The 22,520-nt window shown below is 40.2% G+C and overlaps 1 protein-coding gene across 2 annotated transcripts in view; it reads right to left on the bottom strand.

The window, feature by feature from the left end:
* Positions 1–20,111, bottom strand: part of LRP12 (LDL receptor related protein 12) — a 52,888-nt gene extending 32,777 nt beyond the window's left edge. For both annotated transcript variants that reach the window (XM_062570440.1, XM_062570441.1), the window contains exon 1: positions 19,785–20,111. In XM_062570440.1, the coding sequence (XP_062426424.1) occupies positions 19,785–19,863 (79 nt within the window). In that variant the 5' untranslated portion in view covers positions 19,864–20,111. The remainder of the gene's footprint in view (positions 1–19,784) is intronic.
* Positions 20,112–22,520: the final 2,409 nt, after the last annotated feature.

Below are 22,520 nucleotides of genomic sequence, written 5' to 3'. Positions count from 1 at the left end.
ACAGGGCTGCACTGAGTCGATGTCTGGAGGTTGCTGCAGCGCACAAAGCAGGCTCCCACACGCCCACGCTGAAGGTGTGGCTCAGCCACTTCCCGCTCTTCTGTCTCCCTTCTCTAAGGAGCAACAGCTCTTAGCTGCTGCCAGTTAAAACATGCAAAGCAACCCGCTTTGGTTGCGCTTCAGTTGGCACAAACCTATACTCTGGGTTCACCAGCAAGAGAGAGGATTGCAAGAGACAAGCCAGGAAGCACTTTAAGGAGACCTTGGCCCACCTATTTTGCAAGATAGGCTGAATCTCACTTGTCTCAAAAAGAAAGGCTGTAAGTAGTAACCATGGCAACTCTGATTCACTGCTCCAGGTGGAGCAATTCCATTTGGCCACACCTGTAAATTCCAAGAGGCAGTTCTTAGTTGTGTGCATTTTCACTGAAATACAAAAATTTAAATTAATAACAAAAATATCTTTACAGAGGAGAAGCATTGTGTGAAAGCTTCAACAAGAAACAGGTAAAACTTCCCAGTTGTAGCCAGAAAATGTGGGGGCAGAAGAAAACTTGATTTTCTTTGCTTGTTTGTTTTCACTCAATTCCACAAACTATTTATAGACAGCTCTAATATATTTGGCAGCACGCAGTGGAAATTGGACATCTAACAGAGTCGCTGGCTCAGCATCAACAAAATTCCTGATTTTAAGCACATAAGTAGTTCTATTCATGTCAAATCTTATATTTATGCTCAGTCAGGTATGAAGTTACTTGACTGAGGTGGCTGCCTGCAAGCTGCAAGTATTCTAAAGTAGAAAAACTAATTTAAAACACAGTTAAGTGTAATGTTTTGAAATAACCAAATCATAAGTACAGAAAATGCAATATATTACTAAAATACAATTAAATAGTTCAAACAGTGGGTAGACTCTTAAATTACAGTTAAATCTGTTGTAAATTAGAAAGCTGATACTAAAGAAAATCAGAAAAAAAACGTATAGCTCAGAAGCTAGTAAAAAGAAGAGGCTATACTGTCCATCCATACTTAATTGAAATATTTCCTTTATAAAGGCTGAGGCACCTCTTCTTAACCTACTATACCTTATCATGCACGTGAATCGAGTAGTTTGCTCTCCCATTTGAAAACATTCCAATGTTGCATTACTTACAAACCTAGAAAAGGCCAGGGGCTCTCAGCCATTTTAAATGGCTATGTTTGAGATAAAACTCAATAAAAGTAAACAAACTCCATTAAAAAACCCTCCATTATTTTAAAAAGGACTGTTCAGAGCCTTTGTACATGTTCAACAACAGCATTCTCTTCATATGAAATCCATTTGAAAAATCAGAAGTATTTCACATTTGAGAAACTGAAGTGGTAGACTAGGGGAAAATTTTGATGTGTGGGCTGCAGAGTCCTTATACAGTAGCGGAAAAAATGTTTCAGATTTGATTCAAACTGCCCACATGCTTCATACTTTTATGTACTACGGTTTCTTTATATGGCTCTAGCAGTAAAATACGTGTTTTCACTTCTGCAACATGCAGATTTAGATTGATTTCCTTTTTTAATTTCTAATAACAACAGGAACAAATGCCAGTAGGCAACCATCTACATATGGCTGATATAAAATATCTAAAAAAAACCCATCTACAGACAAGCAGATGATTTCAGGCCTCTATTAGAAATAAGAAAGTAACATCAGGGTTCACGTCATATTCTGAAGGTACAATACTGCTGGATATCCTTTTTTCTTCATATAATTTGATTCGCTTCTGTCCTAAAAAGCGTTAACAGAAGAAATTAAATCATTATTCATAAAGTAATGAATATAACAGCCACCATAAATCTATTATAAGCTTGCAGAAATGAAAATATTTTCTGCTATTAACCCAGGAGAAAGCCATGAATCCCTACCAAGAACCCTCAAAATGCCTGAGCTTCTAGTTCCAGATGACAGCATGAGTCAGATTTACAACTGATTTTTTCCAAAAAAGACTTAAGTGTAGGAGTACTCAGTATTGCAGGGGAGTGAGGGGGAAGGGTTGGAAAGGGTGCAGGGGAAGGGGAGGGAGAAGGAAGGGAAATTCATACAAATTTTTAAAGAGAAAGTAAACACTGCCCCAAGTACCAGTCTCTATGATTATTTACAGGGCCTGTACTTATGGGATCAGTGGTTCAAAGCAGAATATGCCAAAAGAGAAATACCAGTCACATTAGTCAAAAAAAAAAAAAATCACTGCCTAAGATACGTCCAAAGAATAATAGTTTCAACATACTGAGAAATGTAACTTTGAGGCTCATCGGCTTCACAGAATAACATCAATTACAAAAAGCCTAAAGTCCTTACCCTAAAGATGGGTTAAGATGCTCTATTTTAGGCAGAAACTAAGGAGGAAATTTTCTATTTCTGACAGAGGCAATAAGCAGAGAGGCAGGGGATTCAGGAACCGCGCAGTGGATTCCGGATTAGCTGGGTTCTGTCCGGATCACAGGCCCGAGCAAAGCAGGCAACCGGGGTTCGAGTATGCACCCACACTGCTCCTGCTCTGCTTTCAAGAAGCCAGCAACAGGAAGGTAGAATTCAACTGCAAAGTATCCTAGCTGCATGCACTGTAATGATACATAACTGGATTGAATGCAAGCCTTTTACTGTAAAGGTGGGTGAAGCAATACTATTTTTGTACAGACTATTTGCATACACTTTGCGCATATAAACCAATCAAATATACAGTAAAGTCATAAAAGTATCACATGTTTAGTCCATTAGGAAAAGTATCTCCTTTTGAAAGAAAATTGTTTTCTTCGTCCCCTGTCATTACTTATTACTAAAAATAAATATTTGATTTTTACAAGCTTTTACATTCTTTCATATGTTTGGTTTTCCTTCTGATAGGATTAAGTACTAATGTAAGGTTCCCAAGAAAGCTTGTTTTCTTTAAATTACAAAAAAAAGTTCACAGAAACTACAGACCTTATAAATACTTGTATAGACTTGTTTATGCAAAGTTTGGTAACTGGAGTTTTTAGACCCCTGGCATCTACTCAGACTGAACCTGTACTTGCATAAAAAGCCATGCAGTCTGCCTAGGTATCTTTCAGTATTAATCAGGATCTCTGCCCTTTATTAAGGCTTCACCGAGTGCATAGAACCAGCTCCGCACAGCAGAAGTCAACAGGCCACCATGCCTATGAATTTTAACAGCACAGTTAACAACAACTGAGGGAGGAAGAACACCACACTTTTTTGCCCGCACCTTCAAGCAATTGTCAAACAAAGCCTGTTATGAATCTTATGCAAACATCAACGGACAAAATCCATGGCACTGCTATGAATAATCTGATCTGCTCTAGCTACAGCAGATAGAAAGAGGGATGTCAGTTATGAGATGACCACAACACACAGATGTTTTCATTCCAACTATTAAAAAAAAAAAAAAAAACACCAAGCTGCTTATAGTTATCTGTCAGCTTCAAAATCTCAAACACGGCAACAGAAAAGGCTATTAGTTAGCTACATTAAATTTCTAGACTTGCCTAAACTAACTATACTGTTGATTACACATCATAAGAAAAGAATAAGAGATTAACTTGTTATGACTTGCCAGCCATAACATACTGTATTCCTCAAAATGCATCGTGAATTGCCTCTATTCAAAAGACAGAGGGACTGCCTGTATGATATGAAATTTGATTTTACTTAGATTACTAACTACTTTAAATAAGAATCGGATCTTAAAGTAGCCAAGGCATACTCCTGGTACAGACCTGTGTGCACACACACTAAGATGAGTATACTCAGCACTCATAAGAATTCTGTATGTAGCAGTATTGCTACTTTTAACACTCATTTGTTGAAAGCATACTAGTTTTCTACAAGCAAACAAAAGGTAAGGGAAATATCCAGTAAATATTACTGGAGTATAAATTTTATTTTTTCCTCCAGTGGACAGACCTGTGTACACTTCTAGAGAAATCTGTTACAGCTACTGCACAGGTCATTGATTCTAACCTGTGAAGCCTCAGGAAGCCCCACAAGCATTTTAAGAAGTCTACATCTATAATTAAAAAGCAATAGAAAAAAACAGGTACAAAGCTCTAAGACTCAAACAGTCTTTCTTCCCCTCTCTTTGGGGATCAGATCTTCTCTTTTTTTCTTCTATGTTATTCACTATTAGTCCTGTAATTCTTGTCCTAAAAGAACAATGTGGGTGCTGCAAATTGCACATTAGCACAAGTATACCTATAACAGAGTTTAACCTGTTTGATTTCAGACACTATGCAGTATCTTAAAAATAAATTTGTGAAAAGTTAATTTAGACTCTCTTTTACTTGGCTTACAGTATTTACTAAACACAGTAACTTACTACTGTTTTTCATAACAGCACAAGTAAGTATTCATCACGATTATAGCTTTATCGTATCAGGAACTGTACAAACAAGAAAAACAATTCTTGCCCCACAGAGCTCACTGTTTTGTGAAAACTGCTTATGTTACCTTGCACAAGGTGAAGGAAGAGACAATGAAAAAGCATGATACATAAAGCAATGAGAAATCCCAGCCCATAAAGTGCTTTACAGGAACCACAGCAAGAGAATTAGAAGAAAATGAGTACGATAGCTTTATGCATCCAGTGGAGAGCATCTAGAGCATCTACCCAGGTAGCAGGAAGCATGGAAGAAAGACCAGACAAACCTGAATTATGTCAATAAGTGACAAGTGATCAATACTAAGGAACTGGTTGAGCCCAACAGTATAGCAAGTGAAACTAAACTTTGACCTACAGCTATCTAGTGATAACATTCCTCATTTTCCCACACCCTTCCTCTCTCCCCTAAAACACACAGGTCAAAGTTCAAACTTCTGAACCCTACAGATAAGGTTTGTCCCTTGGAAACTTTGGGACCATTTGTGAGGGTCTGAATTCTATTAATTATGCTATTAATTGTAGCTATAAAGACAGCAGGAGAGATTATTTCAAAACAACTGTAAAACAGAAATTGCAATATAAAAACAGGCAGTTAACACTGCCACCTCTACGTGTGATGAAAAGAGGCACTCGTATCAGAGCCAGAACGTTTCTTTCACACTGCGCAGTACTGCAGGATACTACTGTCTACATGCCATGGAGATTACCTGTAATTAGAAAAATAAACACAATTTTCCACTTTCAGGACCTAAATACAGGAATGCTGCATGGCACTATATCCCCACAATTTTAAAACGAAGCAAAAAGAAATTCTTTCTGTAGAGTTGACTAAGCATTTGACATTACAGCCAGCATAGGCAGTTGCAATTTGGCAGGGTACAGCAACCTTTCAAGACAGTCACAGTGTATGTAACATTAATCAAAAGGTCAGAACACAGTTTGTTTCTAAATACTTTATTGGTTTAGTTCCCTGCTGTCAAACTACATCCTCAGAGAGGTAAGTTATCATCAGGAAACTTTAAATGTGTTAAATAAGACACAGAAACACAGTTAATTTACTATATGTCTTTTTTTTTTTTTTTAACAAAAAGGCAATCGTTTCTCACAGAAATTACATGATCACAATGACTTGAGGAGCTACAGTGTGCAATAAAGATTGTTTGTATGATCCTACCCCACTCTCTGTACTTACTCTCAACAGAGCCCACAAGGAAAAGTCTCATAGTCTTGGTCACAAAATCCCAAGTTTTATTACATTACAGTAACTGTAAGTATGCAGGAAAAGTCCCTTGTCCTCCATCTTTCTCTCATCTTTTTCATAATATAGAATTTGAACTGTATCTTGCTTTCCCTCCAGTCATTTAAACATGCACAGCTGCTCCCAGCTGTTTAGCAGCCTCTGTCAACCACATATATCTGCCTAGGGCAGCAGAACTGATTTGAATTCTGAATAATTTGCAGGAAATTGGTCATGTCTATCAAATTTATCAGATAGGCTTTATTTGTTTATCTCTGGGTCAGACAATCAAAATTTGATGTCCGACTGCACTCTAAAACTGCATGTTTTGAAAATTCAAAATTCACAGCAATGCAAAAGAGCAAATGGATTTCAAAAAAGTTACAGATGACCTTGAAATAGATACGCATGTTTAAAGAGATGTGAATTGGCCCATTCACTTCTACATAATGTTACCATCCTAATGAAAAAATCTGTAGAGATAAATGACAAAGATCGTAAGCTGCTGCTTCTCAACTCAGTGGATCTGATGAAAGTGGCTATACTTGAAACTCTACCACTCCTCTCAATTTCAACACTGTGATGCTGCTTCATTTCAATATACTTGTTCTCAGCTAATGACCCTGAAAGGGTAAGGCCAGTCCCACTGGCAGAACGAGGAAAAGGCGTTCACACACACACACGGTGCACTCCAACCCCTCCAGATTCTGGGAACTTAGTACAGAAAACACAGAAGGCTTCACACTGCAGCACAGTCTGAAATCTTACCAAACCACCAGCTCCCATGGGGAGGGGAAAGGCAGGAGGCAGGCCTGAGTAATATATGTAACACTCAAGCGCGCATGCACACACACACAAGTGCTAGGACATAGTTCCTATGACAAAAGCACAAACAGGAAGAGAGGCTTGCATATAATCAGAGGAATGAATGCCTTAGACAAGAGAATGTGATCTAACAGGTATATCCGAAATCCTCATCACCATTTACCTTGACATCCACATTTATAATTACGTTCCATTATGCTAAGCCTAAACCCAGTATACTTTATCTTTGCCTCGACCCAAGTTCTTCTCATTTATCCCTTTCTTGATCAAAAAAATATTCTCAGACATTTACCTGAGTCATTAACTTCCTGTCTGATAACAGTTCTAACAACCTATGAATTTTTTGCTGTACTCCAATTACAGTATCCTAAAAAATGTCTTATAAAAGATACAGGATACTATAGCAAGTTGTCTTTCTGCTCTTCGCCTGAGTAAATTCTTGCCAAGAATCATTCAGATGAACACAAAACGATGGAAGGGCAGGGTACATGATTACTCTCCACTCCTTAGTCAATCCAGGTCACAACCTGACACTTCAAAGGCCATTGCAGTTATTCAGTTTGCACCTCTGCACTGTTTCAGTAACATTTGCTATCCAAATATCAACTTTGAGCAAGTTTCCTGTGGATCAGAAAGCATAAGAATAGTTGTACACATCTGCACATTCCCTAAAGTCTCCAAATACTTTAAACTATTTCTGTGACCTTTGACAGAAGTGCAATAGTCCCAAAAATCAAGTTAATAAGAATTTAATGAAAATGAACATGTTTCTACTCATTTCCCAGAAAGAGGGCTTCACTATAAAATTAGTTTTTACTAAATGTAAGAAAATCTACATAGAATATAAGAATCCGTGAGAAAGTATCTTACTTTTCTGCTTCCAGTAAGAGAAAGCTTGTCTGAAGGAGCTCTCTAAATGACAGCAGCAGATCATCACTAGATCATCTGAAGCAGTCTGCATCCCTTCACTTAAGAAAGAATAGCTTAACTATACAATGGACTGATCCTTATGAGCACAAAAGGACAGGCACTTTGGGGATGACAGAAATCAGTTGGTAGTTACATTTGTGAAAACAGAAAGGGATAGAAGGTGGAGTTTTGAACACGGTAAGTAGAGGAACAGACACTCTACTGTCAAGACAGCTTTTTTCAGCTCCACAAAGAAAACTCCAGCAATTGCACTCTTCCCAAATGGTACCATTAGCATTTAAACACTCCAGTTGCACTCTTCACCCTTTATCCTCCCTCCTCCAACTGAGTAGGTGCACAGTCAATCTCCAGGATACACCACCTCAGCACAGTACATTACTGCAGGACATTAACATTACTGAACTTCAGCTATTTAAGCAAATGGACTCATCTGCCTATATTGAGAGAACGGGAGGGAAGGAGACTACTTTACATATCTGCATTCTTCTTCAAAGTAAGTCAGACACCAGTACCCTGTCAAACTTTAAATAAGCCTACTTCTCCCTCCTGATTCTGCCTTAAATTAAGCCTTAGTAATACTCCTCACTTCATGCTCATATACAAAATCAGTAGCAGACTCTATATTCATGAAAATCTACAATACAGCTATTTATTTTCTGTGCTTCAGCTTCTACCCTGTAAACAGAAATATTTTATAGGAATACTATCTATGTGAAGAGTTATTAATCTATCTTAATACTTACACCTCAGACAATAAAGAGCTCTCAGACAACTTATTTTAAAAGAAAAATATTCCTCCAAGGTTTGTTTCCAAGCATGTCCTATCAGTAACACAGTAAATTTAGATGTGAATTAAGTTTATAGTATCCTCTCAGTATAAGCCTAGTTTTAAGAAGGAAGCTCAGTACCAGCAACTCACTGCTTGATACACAAGAGCTCTTTTACAAAGAGATGGCACATATGAAGCAACAGCCAACTTGTGAAAGAAACTCCAACAGCAGCTATTTGTTGCAACACTCAAAGCCAACCATTGTATGAAAGAAACTGATTTTTGAAGAATAGGAGGAAGAATACTTTGGAAAATAGCTGTGAAGAGATACTAGTATTTTATGTTAAAACCATTTACTGAATTTGACAGGCAGTTGTATTCTTTTGGCTGTAGCTTCTTTACAATTTGCATAAAAAACATTGTTACAGTTGTGCATTGATGAAAGTAGATTACATTCCTTACAATTCCTCACTGGCAACTCTGCCTAATGAATAACAATAAGCCACAGTTTAAGGGCATTGCTTTTGCTGTGTATTTGCTATTCAAAAAAGGAAGAGAATATCACTAAAAAGTAGTACAGTTCTGAGAAAGAAGTATAAAGAAGTCTGGAATATTTCATGGTATCTAAGCTTCCCATTAAATTCCTCATCTTGCATTGACAGTATATACATATTACTTCCTAAAATTAGCAAATACTTTCAAGTTGATATAGATTGCAAAACTGAAAAGTGAGACGTATTTGTAATGAAGTACACACTATGAAGACAGAATACTTGCAGATTCTTACGCTGTTTATACTTAATAAATAACACCACTGATTGCTATCCACTTGACAGCTATTTACTTGATTTTTCTTTCTACATCTACAGACATACCTTGAGGCTCAACACTGCCATTATAAGAAAACAGGATTCAGTTATTTCGAGTGTTAGGGCACCAAGACAACCTGATTTCTCTCAAGGTCTATATATTCACCTTTGAAATACTTTACCTGGATCAATCCCCAAAGGGTAACTGTTAAATGTTGCTGCAACTGAAAGTGATAGTACAGATCTTATTTCCCTTGGCCTTTTTCCTCTCAAGGCAAAACAAACTCTATAGCTTTCTAGCATCTACAACAGATATGGATGGCCTACAATAACCCTGAATGCTCTGCAAAATACAAAATGAAAATGCTAGAGTGTGGGTAAAATTTTCAAGTGCAAACTTTTAATAACCATACCTCTAAAAATTCATAGTCAAGTTAATTAGTTATAATCATGAAACTGCAGGTGACAATTATACTACATTTTTTAAAGCAGTTCATTTTCACTGACCTTGATCTTACTGATATCAGTAGTAAAATTTAAACTGATCACAACAAAGCACAGGCTAAGCATGGATGAAAATTCCATATGCACACACGCTACCGAGTATGTCTGTACACATGCAAATCAATGGAAGTTTTATCTTGACCTTGTCAACTTGCAGTAGCACAGAGCATGTACAAAGTAAATGACTACCTTAACTAACAAAGGACTAAGCAATGACCCATTGCCACCTTAAACACAGAGCAAATTAAACTTGATTGAAAAAATGAAGTTGTGTATTGATAGCAGAATCTCTTTGCCTGCTCTTCACAAATACACACAAAATCTAGTGTCTTTTTTTGCTCTTCACAAAATCTAGTGTCTTGAGATGTTTTACTCTACAGAATGCAGTACTTTGTAAAGTGTTTTTTGAAATAGATGACCATGCCACAAGAAGGTCTGCTTCAATCTTTGTTGTTTCAAAAGGGATCTAAGGAAGACATAAAAATGGTTCAAACAGGATATCCATATTAAGGAATGTAACTAGAAAAGAAATAATGGGTAAATTAGGCTTTAACATACTAATTCTTGTTGTAATATTAAGTGTAAAAAAAAAGGGGGGGGAAAGAAACCCCTACATTTACTGACAGACATTCCATTCTATTAAAAGCCTACTTGTTAACAAAAAAATCAGCACTTGCTCCTACACCCTTTTTAAAAAACGGTACTGAATTTTAAATTGGCATAAAAAAATATGACATAGCACAGTAACAATCACAAGATCAATTTCAGATATAAGGCCTACATGTTCTAATTCCTACGTAGCTGCTGTTATTTAAAAAATATTGTTCAACTATCATTTATAAACTGTGTCCAACATCTTAAAACTTCAAAACTAGTCCAGACCTTCTGCCCCTCAGTCGCCTCCCCACCTCAGGAGGAAAAACACCCTCTGTGGGGGCCAATTTACTTTAATAATGCACATGCACCTGAGAAACTGTGGATGTTTCAAACTTTTCAAATCTTTTTTTTTCAAATTTCAAATTTAGATGCTCCAAGTGCTTCGTTGTTTCACATATGTACAATGTGGCCACCAAGCCAGATTAAAAGTTTAAATTCATCTTTATTTTTGTTATTAATCACTTTCAAAATCATTTTATGCATGATTTCTTCACGTCCGAATGTCTAAATGGCTATGCAGAGTTCAAGATCCACTTCCTCTGCCCAGCCAGAAACTCAGGAGAGTTCCAGAAAGCCAGCAAAAGGGCTTCAAAGCTGACTTTTTCAGTTGGAGCCTGCCTATATATTCTTGATCCTCATGCTTTTAGTTAATATTTTAAGGTGGAGATATAGGTGAATTTTTCATAATAAAGACACTAAAAAGTCACTACGAAGCACTACCAGAACTTTTGGCTAATTGGTAGTGCTAAGAGGATCTCAACTCCTTTCAACCTTAATATTTCACTCTTACAATATCTGACTTCAAAGCAAATCATCCCTAGGGGATTTCACTACATGGTACAGTCTGCAGCCCTGTTGTTCCTTCTAATCTGTACACCTCAATTAAACAATCTCCTCTTCCAGTAAAACTCCTCAAGGACCTCAAAGGCACCACATACAAGCACCGGCTGTCCAACTGATCCAGGAGCAAACTGGCTCTCTAAGGAAGGAAAATACAGCTCTGCTCTTTCTTCCAGATTAATTCATCTACAGCATAAAGACAAAAGTGCAGTACTGCCACAGATTTACACTCTGGAATAAGAAAAAGAGAAAGCTAATATTGTTGACTTAACTGGACTTTAGTAACACCATCACTTGGCTTTGGTATATTGGGTTGTCATTTACATTAGAATTCTGATACTATAGAAATTTTATTACAGTTCCTATAGATGACAAACACAATAGGTAACTTCAAGGCAAGGATTGAAGATGACTAGACAACATCTATGTAGGAGCCGACAGTCACTGAAAACAGCTTCAACTGGATCAGCAGCAATGTGGAGGTCAGAAATAACCAGGTTCTAGGAACACACAGCTCCTGGATACATCCAGCAGTAAAGCAGCTGGAGAAGGCACAGTTCCCAAAGTACCCCAAAAACAGGAGTACACAATGGCATACAAAATGGACGTTTCAAGACACTGATAAAAGCTATATGCTGAGCTACCAAAATGCTCAAAGATCTCAGTCAGCTCTTTCACTTATCTTCTAAAAGTATGGGTATGAAGCAAGAAGCAGAAGTTTCCATAGCATTTCCCTGTCCGGTAGTTCATGGAAGACCTGAAGGCTAGGCCACGGGCTTCTCCTGCACTCAGAACTTTCTCTCACTTGCTGATTATACCTAAGAGTAACATCTTAAACTGATTAGATACTCAGTCACTATAACATCTCTGAAACTAAAGGAGGCTGGTTCCCTTAGCCCCTTCTATTTTCACAGCCTCCTCAACAGCAGCTGTTCCCAAGGCACCTTGCACTTCCTCTTCCACACTCGCAATGGTTCCACCACTCTGTAAAGGAGCCAGGAATTCACCTTCTCAAGACTCTTTCGACTCTTTCTTGCCCTTGCTATCCCAGTTTTCCGGTCTTCATGAACCATCTCTAACCACAGATATTAGCTAACCCTTAGCAATGGAACTGGTTGTTTTTTCAGCACTTTTAGATCAAAATATAGGAACCATGAAAAGCTGCTCTGGTGAGGATTTTTTTTTTTTTTTTTAAGAAAAACCTAACTAAACTACTTAAATTGACACTACTTCCAGCTACATATTGTTGTGATCAAGACACATATGAATCATGGTTTTATCACTCATTTTCCTGACCTGCCAAATCTCTCCTATAGAATGTTTAAACCAATGTTTGCACCATGGAGAAGAAAAATGTTGTCTCTAGACGTCTAAAAAACCTGCCAGTTAGGGAAAAAATGAAATATGTAATCTCCAAGTCCAGTTAGAAATATTTCCATATGGTTTAGACAAGCACTGCAAGTTAAATCCCTGTGTGCCGTCTGCAAGCACTTCTTTAGAAGAGAGAAAGCAGAAAAATATAATTGCTTACTAGCATGGATAGTGGACTGGAGTAAATACAAGAATATTATGAATAATACAACATGTTTGTTAGGACTCAAGAATCATACTCTCTTTGAAGAGGATTTTTTAAAGCTGTATTTACAGGAAAAATGTGGTTAAGATCTACATTTAACACTCTAATGAGAGCAACACATTTATACATAATGATTTATTTACTGCATGTGACCTACTCATTATCTGTCTCAGTAACTACAATTTGGAAATGTCAGTTTTTATTTTCATTTACCTGAGACACTCAAAATACAATCTCACAGAAATAAAACACCCTGTAAGGTGTAAGGGTACCTTACAGTACCCTGTAAGGGTACTACTTTACTCTTGGATTCCAATGGACTTTGTATGAGACTTCGTATGTAGGGCAAAAAAAGAGCCAAAAGTCTTATGGAAACTCATATACACTTAAAATCTAGAAGTGAGAATACATGAACATGTTTTTCCTCTACTAGATGCGCCAACAATACTTAAATTTTCTGTTACAAATTGCTGACTAAAAATCTAAAAAGCAAGTTCCTTAAATGAGTAAGGCCATTAAGCTTTTAAGAGACATTACTGAGCAGAAAGAACTTATTACTAGTAAGACAGTATAGGGGATAAACAAAATTCCCTGAATTGTTTTCTTCAAGAAAACTGTTCCTGTAATTTGTACTTTCAGAGGGATCTACAATGTCTCACACTAGGTTCAAAGCTAGAGTAATAAAACAAAGTTACAGAATCCTCTAGCAGGGTAATTTTTTCCTAAATTTTAAATACAAGTGACTTCATCACAGTCTTCTACCACTTGTCAAAGTGCATTTGCACTGCTTGCTATAGGATCACTCTGCTCTTTCCTAGCAGACTTAAAAATCCTGCTCTCGGCTGTTACCCAAAGTCAGTCACAGCAGCTTCCATGTAATAGAGGAAACATTTGAGTTAAGGGAAGGCCAGTCATGAATTTCAAATACACAATCAGATGGGTAAGCACAGGCAATTCACATCCTAATACACAGTTCACAGGTTCAGCATACCCTGTAACAAAACACAGAGATGTTTGGTTTAGTTTCACTACTTTGATGAAAGTTTACAGTTTACTGGAACAGTACGCAATTTTCTTTCACTTCAAATAAATTTCAGCAACCTACTAAAGGTATCTGGGAAAGCACCAGCAGGTCACAAGACACTTCAGTGAAAACAAAGAGGGAGAAAAATCTTATGACAATTCTAAATCACATGTTTTCATTTGATTTTTTTTCTTCAAAATATGCTCCATTTACAAGCTTTCCTTATTTTTTTTTTTAGTTTTATTCTTCCTTGCTAGCTTACTCCTAATCCACTAAAAAAAATTCTTTTTCTTGACTAGTTCCAGAAAGTTGCTGCTCATGAAACTGATGAAGAAGTTACCAGGTATTCTCCTATAGCCTAAAATTACAAGTGTTAAATACAATAGAAGGAAAAATTCTAGTGAATAGCTACCACATATGCTTGTCTTGTTAGAAAGGCTGTATTTAAAAAAAATAATTCCATTATCAATAACCTAGCAATGTAGCAAAAGTTACATAGCATAACAAAATTCTAAACATCTGTTCTGAGAAGCAAGTCTAAAATGGAAATTCAGAAGTGAACTGCTTTTCAAAGTATTTGTATTGATCTGTCATTTATGCTCATTTTAGTAATTAAAACTTATATATTCACAAGAATCAATACTATGAATTTCAATACAACTGTAAACTTTCATATAAAAAGCTTTACTAGAAATTAACATATGCTGCAAAGAATTCAGGTGGAAAAAACACCAAAAAATGCAATCTGATAACTGTGGTGCTCTGAGTACTGTATCATATAACCTACTATTTCAAATACTTAAAGCTTCTGTTTCTACTGTGGGAATAAACACAGGACAGAGGCTTCTAGTACTCTTAACTCAGATCTGCAATCAACTTCCAAAAGTGCTTTGGTACTGTATCTACAACCGACTTTCAAAACATTTAAAAACATTGATACTCTACGTTTTCTTACAGTCATGTCAGCTAAGTAGGCTGACTATATCTACCAACTGACACATCAATAATCATCAGTATTGTAAAATACTATATGTACAAATTCTAAATTGAATAAGAGTATTATTGTGTGAACTGAGAGACAGCTAAAAAAAAAGGCAAAAACAAAAAAAATAAAGGTTGTTGACAAATTGCACTCTTTCAACTAATGCCCAGCTAAATATCTCAGCTGATCAGGTATTTATCACCATCAACAACTATCTCGGCCAGAATAAATATAACACAAACTGGAAAATGCAGAAAGATCTAGAAAATAAAAAATATACTATTTACACTGTAGAAATTACTCAAGAATTTAAAATACTTTGTAAAGGCATTAGTGAATTATACTTCATAAGTATGAAAAAAATTTCTTTCCGCAGCTCGGGAAACTGAGGCACATGATTAAAAAAGTGATCTGTTTAAGGCTACCTATGTCTCTATAATACCAAAGATAAATTCTTAAACCAAAGATTAAGAATTAAAGATCTGCTAGAGATCCACAAAACTAATCGTAATCTTAAGTTTTAGCTAGGACAAATATAAAGCAATATATTTAGGGATTAGTTGAAAACAATACAGATAGCCATCTATAACTGATACTGAAATAGAATCAAGTAAAGTAAAGGAGTCAAATGGAAATTCACCTGTAGGGCCCTCCTCTTCACCAGCAGAGCTCTTCCTTTCCTGGGGGGGGGGGGGGGGGGGGGGGGGTCAGGTCATGCTAATTATGTTTTGCTCTGATGACAGGAAGGGAGTCAGGTGGCTTCTGTCCTGATTCCAGTTAAAGAACCTCTTTGCTTTTTCTCTGGCTGAAGGTGTTCTTATTTAGGGCATTCCTACAATCACATCAGTTAGAATAGATTAATTTTTCAAATACCTTCTGCTACGAAGTTGTCCAGAACCTGGATTTTTTTCTTCTTCTCCCTTCAAATATTCTCCAAGTGACATCACGGATACTTTGACTACAGACCTAACTTCAGCTCTGAACAGCTGGCTGAATACATATTTGCATGAAGAGCAGACAGATAACCTACCTTTTAGATAATATAAATTGATACGTCTTTAAAATTAGGATATTTTTCCTTCAAGGACTACAAAACCATTCTAATATACTAAATGTAACACTGTTGCCAATAATGTGATTTATGGCTTGGCAAAACATATTTTTCCAGTATATCATAAAAATGATAAAATGTGACACTCAAGAATTTAAGGTACAATACTTAATTAAGCCAAACCATTCCTCCAGGACAGTCTGTTCTGGCTTTACAGTGCAACTTCTTTAGGAAATTAAACAAACTGGCTGGCAGGCTTTATTTGCTTACATGTTCAAGCTATTATTTCAAATAGTGAATGAGCCATCATTCTTCCTCATACCATCATTATCAAACTGATATTAAAAGAAAATGAGTGAACTTTTACAATAATTTTACGTGCCTAAATTTTAAACTAAATTATCACTTATGTATGTATGTAACCTCTCATAACATGCATACCAAAGAAACCTGGATTGCTAGGACTCCAGAACTAGATGTTATAAGTCTATAGACTATAAGTAAGTCTATAAGACTATAAGTAAGTCTTTCTGTGATTGGCCAGAATAATGTCAAGGGAGTTGCAGTCTCGTCAGAAACAGACAATATTGTTTCAACTTCAATACCAGAGAATAATCATCTTCTGACCTCTTACAATGATTCTCAGTCATTGACTTTTGTGATTACTTCTTGAAGCACCAAATCCATCCTGGAGATGAGGAGAATTAAGACTGATCTGTATCTGACTCCAACTTTTACCTTCAAACTGCTTCAGCCACACAGTCCTGCTACCCAGAATCTCTCTCTTTTACACTCATTACACCTGATGATGCTAGAAGCATCACATAAACACACAAGGAAGTTTACCTGCTGTACATCAGCACTGATTACTACCAACTGTAGAGAACACTGTAAGAGTTCACTATAATCTTCTGTTTGAAGGAACACAAATTCAAATCAATATAGTGGGGTGACAAGTATAGATAAGGTAATAAAAATCCTCCAGAAATGTGAGGAATCTTAGTATCCACACTTTCAGACCACATCCCAAATGAAGTATGCCCTACATTTTGCAATATGCCTCTTCAGAGAGATTTTTTTCAAAACTCAAATCTCCACTCTGAAATGCCAATCCCTCCCTAACTGGTTCTGCAAACGCTGCATCACACAGTACCAGTACGATACAAATTATCGTCCTGCCAAGGGTTAAACAAAAGCAAAACAAAATGATGACATTAGAAGTCTGGCTTAAAATCTAAACTGATTTTTCAAACAAGAAAACAAGTAAGATGCATTTGATTTCCAGCTGATCATTTATCAAACTTTGCTTTGGAAAAAACTCTTCTCTCAAGAACAAGATCAATTTCTCAAATGGGATTTTTGCCCTAAAGGGAAACTGTCTTCATGACACACACAGTTTTGTTTTGAACATAGTGAACTGATTGTGGCCTGTCAGATATACAAAAATGCCTTCATATTTGTCCCAGTAAAAGCCATACCAGAATTATATAGAGAGATGTATAATCACATATTTCTCTGATATAAAATTCTAAACTCAACATGGAGGCTAGACATTATCATGAATGAGTATTATTGCCCAGCACTCTACCATGCTAAAATTCTTGTTAGCCTATGCTTTTCCAGTATTTCACACATCAGTATTCTTCCTTCTCAAATTTTTATGATTATAGTCATTATCAGAAGGAAGGATTGAAAAATTCATTAACCACAGGAAAACAGAGAAACACATTTTCTCTAGAGAGCACAAGACTCACATATCAATCTTGGCAAATTTGGTATTTTAATTAGTGGAAAACTCTAGATACTACAGCTGTGCAACTTCGTAATGGAAACCAATCAAAGCAATGCACTGCTGCTTTCTCAAAGTTTACACGGAGTACCACCTACTGCATTCAAAGCTTTAACATGCAGTAACACAATGAGATCTAAAACGTTCTGCTCAGAATCAATACCCCAGACCAGAACACTGCTGTCAACAGTGTCTTGCAGTGAAATTAATGTTGATATTAAATTATTTTACTTTGCAAGTGCTTAAAGCAGTTGTAAAGGAAAGAAATATTCCTTAATGGAGAACCCTTCCCACTCCCACTTCTCTCTCCCAAAAGAGATAAATAAGAGAAACAAAAACACTAGCTAGAGATAAGGCTATACTTATACAGAGAATACTTGCTTTCCTTTTGGGTGCTCTTGATTGGGGAGAAAAAAGTTCCTTTCCTTCAAGCAAGACTGGACAGAACTTCAGACATTTATAACCAGAAATTGTTAGGGAAAACTAATCCCTCAAGTAGGATGAGACAGTACACTGATAGAAATCTGAAGCGTCTTCATCTTCCTGGCAATAGAGGCGATGGATGGCAATGTGTTTCTCAGCAAGGCAATCACAAAAGAAAGTTATGGAGACCTCATTCTTGGTTATGTTTTGGAAAGGCTTGATTAAAGGCCTATGCAAAATGTCATTCAGCAAGCATTTCTTTTTTTTTTTTTTTTTTTTTTTTAAAAAAAAACATCTAATTAAAGACTGCACTCATTGTTTACTATTTTATAGTGGAAAATACTGTCAGTGCTGCAGAAGTTATCACTGTCTCAAGTTATCTACTGCAGTTAGGCTGAATCAGGTATATCACAGCAATTATCACTTGGTTTATTTGAATTCTGTGGTGACAAACTGTTAGAAATGAATACACAGGATTCTTTAAAAACTTTTGCAAATACATCAATTTCTCAAGTACATTAAGCATACATATGTAAGTATAGCTCAGTATGCCCAACATTGAAATTTTCCTATCACTTCCTGTTCTACCATAAACCAACTCTTCTCAAGTTGACACTTCACTTTAGCTTTTGACATATCAAATTCTAACAGCCTAAACACTTTTAAAAACTTTTTCTTGGCTTTGTATGTGTGCGTTTACAAGAGTGGTCAGTACCTAGCACTGTTAGCGTGACTAGGGACTAAATGTTGAAAATGAAACGTTTAACAGCTTCTCCACAGCACAACTTTTTTCAGTACCAGCATAACTGTTGGCCATAGTTCTATCAGAAAAACTCTACCTAACTTCTACGCATGTAAGCATACTTTATCAATAAAATGCGAAATACTTCTACAAATTTATGTGGTACACCCACACTTTGAATTTGCACTGATACTGGCAGCACAAGTATGTGCCAGACAAAGCCCTCTGCACAAAAAAACCCTAAGTATCTTGAAGTCGAGGCCTCAGGCTTGTTTTACTAAGCAGATTCCAATTCAGTATGCTCACTCGCATGTTTACAAGGAAGGCATCCGCTTGAGAAATCGCTAGATCAGGGCTGCTGTTTGTAACAACTTCCTAGGAGCAAGGCATGTGCCCCGACGGGCAGCACCAGCCTCAAGCTCGGGAAACAAACACAACTCCCGAAGAAAACACGAGGCAACTTCCACTCTGGGTTTGGGTCTGTGGAAGTCACTTGCATACCCTAAGAACCAATATAAGAAAATGTGCTAGAGCAGCCATGTATTTTTCGTTAGCATCGGTTTTGCTCGAAGAACAAAACATCTTGGTTTAAACGAAACCGCGTTTTAGCCCGAACTGGGGGGAGGGGGGGGGGGGGGGGAAGAGAGAAAGAAAAAGGGCAAAAGCAACGGTTCCGGGGCAGCGCCGAGGCCTGTGCCGAGCGCCCAAACTCACCGCGCAGCGCTGCCGTTACCGCTTCCGAGCCGCGGCGGCCGCCGGCACCAGGCCGCGCCGCCGCCCCGGTCGGACGCGCAGCATCGCCCCGGCGCTTCCCTCGCCCGCAGCCACCGGCTGCTCGTGACTCAGAGGATCTGGGGGCGCTTGGGGCTCTCCGCTCGGGCGCAGCCAACTCCGCGGGTCCCGGCTGCGCTCCTCTGCCAACACACGGGCCAGGGCAGCCGGGCCAAATCCGGGCCGCAGTTTTAGGGACTTCTCGGAGATTTCCACCCCCACAGCCTGCGGGGGCAGGGGGCGGGGGCAGAGCAAGTCGCGGAGCCGCCGAGCCCCGGGCGGAAGGGAAAGGGGAAGTGCGAGCGGAGGCCCCGGGGCCGGGCGGGGGCGCCGGCCGCGGCACCCGCCGGGCCCGGGCGGCAGAAAGGCCGCTTTGTTCCCCTCCCCCGCCGGCGGGGGTCGGGGGCGGCCGGCTGCGCCGCTCCCGCGCGGGCACCTACCGCAGCAGGAGACGACGAGGAGCAGGAGCTGCGCTGACCTCCAAGCCGGGGAGCCTTCTGCGCTCCCCCAAGGGGCCATAACACCAGCCCGCAGGGAGGGGGAGGCGACCAGGAGCCGGACCTGCCGCCGCCGACACGGAGCCGCCGCCGCCGGAGGGGCCGGCTGGCCGCGCCGCCCCTCGGCCCTCGCCCGCCGGAGCTGCCGCCTCGGGGAGCGCTAGCGGCCCGCACGCGCGCGCCTCATCCGCCCGCTCGCGGAGCCATCAGCCGCCGCCGGCCTCCTTCCTGCCCCCCGCGCCGCTGCCGCTTCCTCCTCCTCCTCCCCGGCTGCGCCCCGCCGCGGCTGCGCACTAGCGGCCCGAGCGCATGGAGTCGGTGCCGGCAGCCGCGGGCCCGGGCGGGGGGAGGGAGCGGGGCCGCGGCGCTCCGGCGCGGCGCCGCCCGCCTCCCGCCTCCCGCGGGTCTGGGCCCTGCCCACGGCGGCGCTCTGGGCCCCGGCGCGGCCTCCCGGCGCTGCCGCCGCTCGCGGGGGTCGCGGCCCGCGAGGAGAGCGGGGCGCAGGGCCGAGGGGAGGGCGAGTCCGCCCGCAGCCGAGGCGGCCGCGGGAGCGTGGGGTGCCCCGTCTCTCTCCGTGCCGCGCAGGAGCCGCCGCGGGCGGCGTTAAATGCGAGGCGTGAAGCGCGGGGACACCGGCGCGCTGGCGGGTGCTGTGTTTGACACCGCCAAGTCCTCATTTCACAAGTGAGACCTAAAAACTCACGTGTCTGGGGGACAAAAGAGCCCCACGCTGCCGTAGCTGCCCATCGCGAATCACGGGCCCCACGGAAGGAGCCTTACGCGACGCGTCCTCGTTTCCCCTTAACTCCTGTGATCGCCCCGCTCACACTTTCTGCTCCCTAATGGCCTTCTCGGCTTGCACCGGTATCTGTCGCTTTCAGTTGTTTGGGTAGCAAAATCAAGTGGGATTCACAACACAATGCCTATATTTAGCTACAATTTTGCAGTGTCTGTGGCAGACTTGCAGCCAAGTGTTCATGTGCCTGAAGCCTCCTCTGTTCTACTGAATCAAATGATCTACCTGAAAAAGAAAAATACTTCTTACAAGAACAAAAATCACATCCTCTGTTAGGGTGCCTCTTCATGCGAGCAGATGCACCGGGTCAAACTGGAGTGGTCTCTGCGAATGGTGAATGCTACGTGCAGTACTCTGTACTATTTCTCCTTATCCCCCTGTTTTTTTTGTTTGTTTTTGTTTTCTTTTTCCATTTGTTCTCCCATGGTTCTTTCCCAACCCTCCCTATATGGATAGTAAGATGAGTGTATTTAGGGCCTCTGTGGGGTGGAGAGGGTGTTTGTTTTAGGGATGAGCATCATGAAGAAGATCAAGAATAATAATTGCCAAAGAAAGAATATAACCAAGCAAGTATGAATGCTCCCCCACTCTCTGGGAAGCTATGGCTCAGGACCTCACTGAATCTGAGAGAATCCTTGAATTTAAGAACCCTCAGTGGATCATTCTTTGATGAATTTGTCCAGTCACATTTTGAACCTATGAACAGTAACATGGCTGTTCACCTCTCAGAAGCCATGAGTATGTGTAGAAAATTAACACTTTAAGGGAGAAGGAATCACAACCTTTACATATAAGTTTATACAAAGAAGTAAAGCATTCACAGTATCTTGATCTACAACTCTCTCTTTTTTTTTCCTGCTTACAAGTCTGAACAATTTTCCCACTGAAACTCTCAGATACTCATTTTATGCCATTCCTCTTTCTGTTGTTAGTTATTAACAACAGGACCCTGGAAAGACTCTTTTGAAGTCTAATCTGCAGACATGGAGAAGGATATGACTACTGTTATCATAGAATCATAGAATCAGTAAGGTTGGAAGGGACCTCTGGAGATCATCTAGTCCAACCTCCCTGCTCAGCAGGGTCACCTACAGCATGGTAGACAGGGTTACACCCAGGCGGGCCTTGACGATCTCCAGAGAAGGAGACTCCACAACCTCTCTGGGCAACCTGTTCCAGGGCTCTGACACTCTCACAGGGAAGAAATCCCCCCTCACGGTCAGGCAGAACTTCCTGTGCTTCAATTTCTGCCCATTGCCTCTTGTCCTGTCACACGGGACAACTGAAAAGAGTTTGTCCCTGTCCCCTTGACACCCTCCCTTCAGGTACTTGTACACATTGATCAGATCCCCCCTCAGTCTTCTCTTCCCCAGGCTGAACAGGCCCAGCTCTCACAGCCGTTCCTCACAGGGCAGGTGCTCCAGCCCTCTGATCATCTTTGTAGCCCTACACTGGACTCCCTCCAGTAGCTCTATTTCTCTCTTGTACTGGGGAGCCCAGAACTGGATGCAGTAGTCGAGATGAGGCCTCACTGAGGCTGAGTAGAGGGGCAGGATCACCTCCCTCAACCTGCTGGAAACAGTCTTGCTGGCTCATGGTCAACTTGTCATCCACCAGCACTCCCAGGTCTTTCTCTGCAGAGCGGCTCTCCAGAAGGTCAGCCACCTGCTTGTCCTGGTGCCTAGGGTTATTCTTCCCTAGGTGCAGGACCCTGCACTCACCCTTGTTGAACCTCAGGACGTTCCTCTCCACCCAACTCTCCAGCCTGGCCAGGTCTCTCTGTATGGCAGCACAGCCCTCAGGTGTGTCAGCCACTCCTCCCAGCTTGGTATCATCAGCAAACTTGCTGAGGAGGCACTCTGTCCCCTCATCCAGGTCATTGG

The sequence above is a fragment of the Rhea pennata genome, chromosome 2 (genome assembly GCF_028389875.1).
Source record: "Rhea pennata isolate bPtePen1 chromosome 2, bPtePen1.pri, whole genome shotgun sequence".
Taxonomy (NCBI): domain Eukaryota; kingdom Metazoa; phylum Chordata; class Aves; order Rheiformes; family Rheidae; genus Rhea; species Rhea pennata.
Note: the sequence above shows the minus strand (reverse complement) of the source record. Positions and strands in the feature narration are given on the sequence as shown.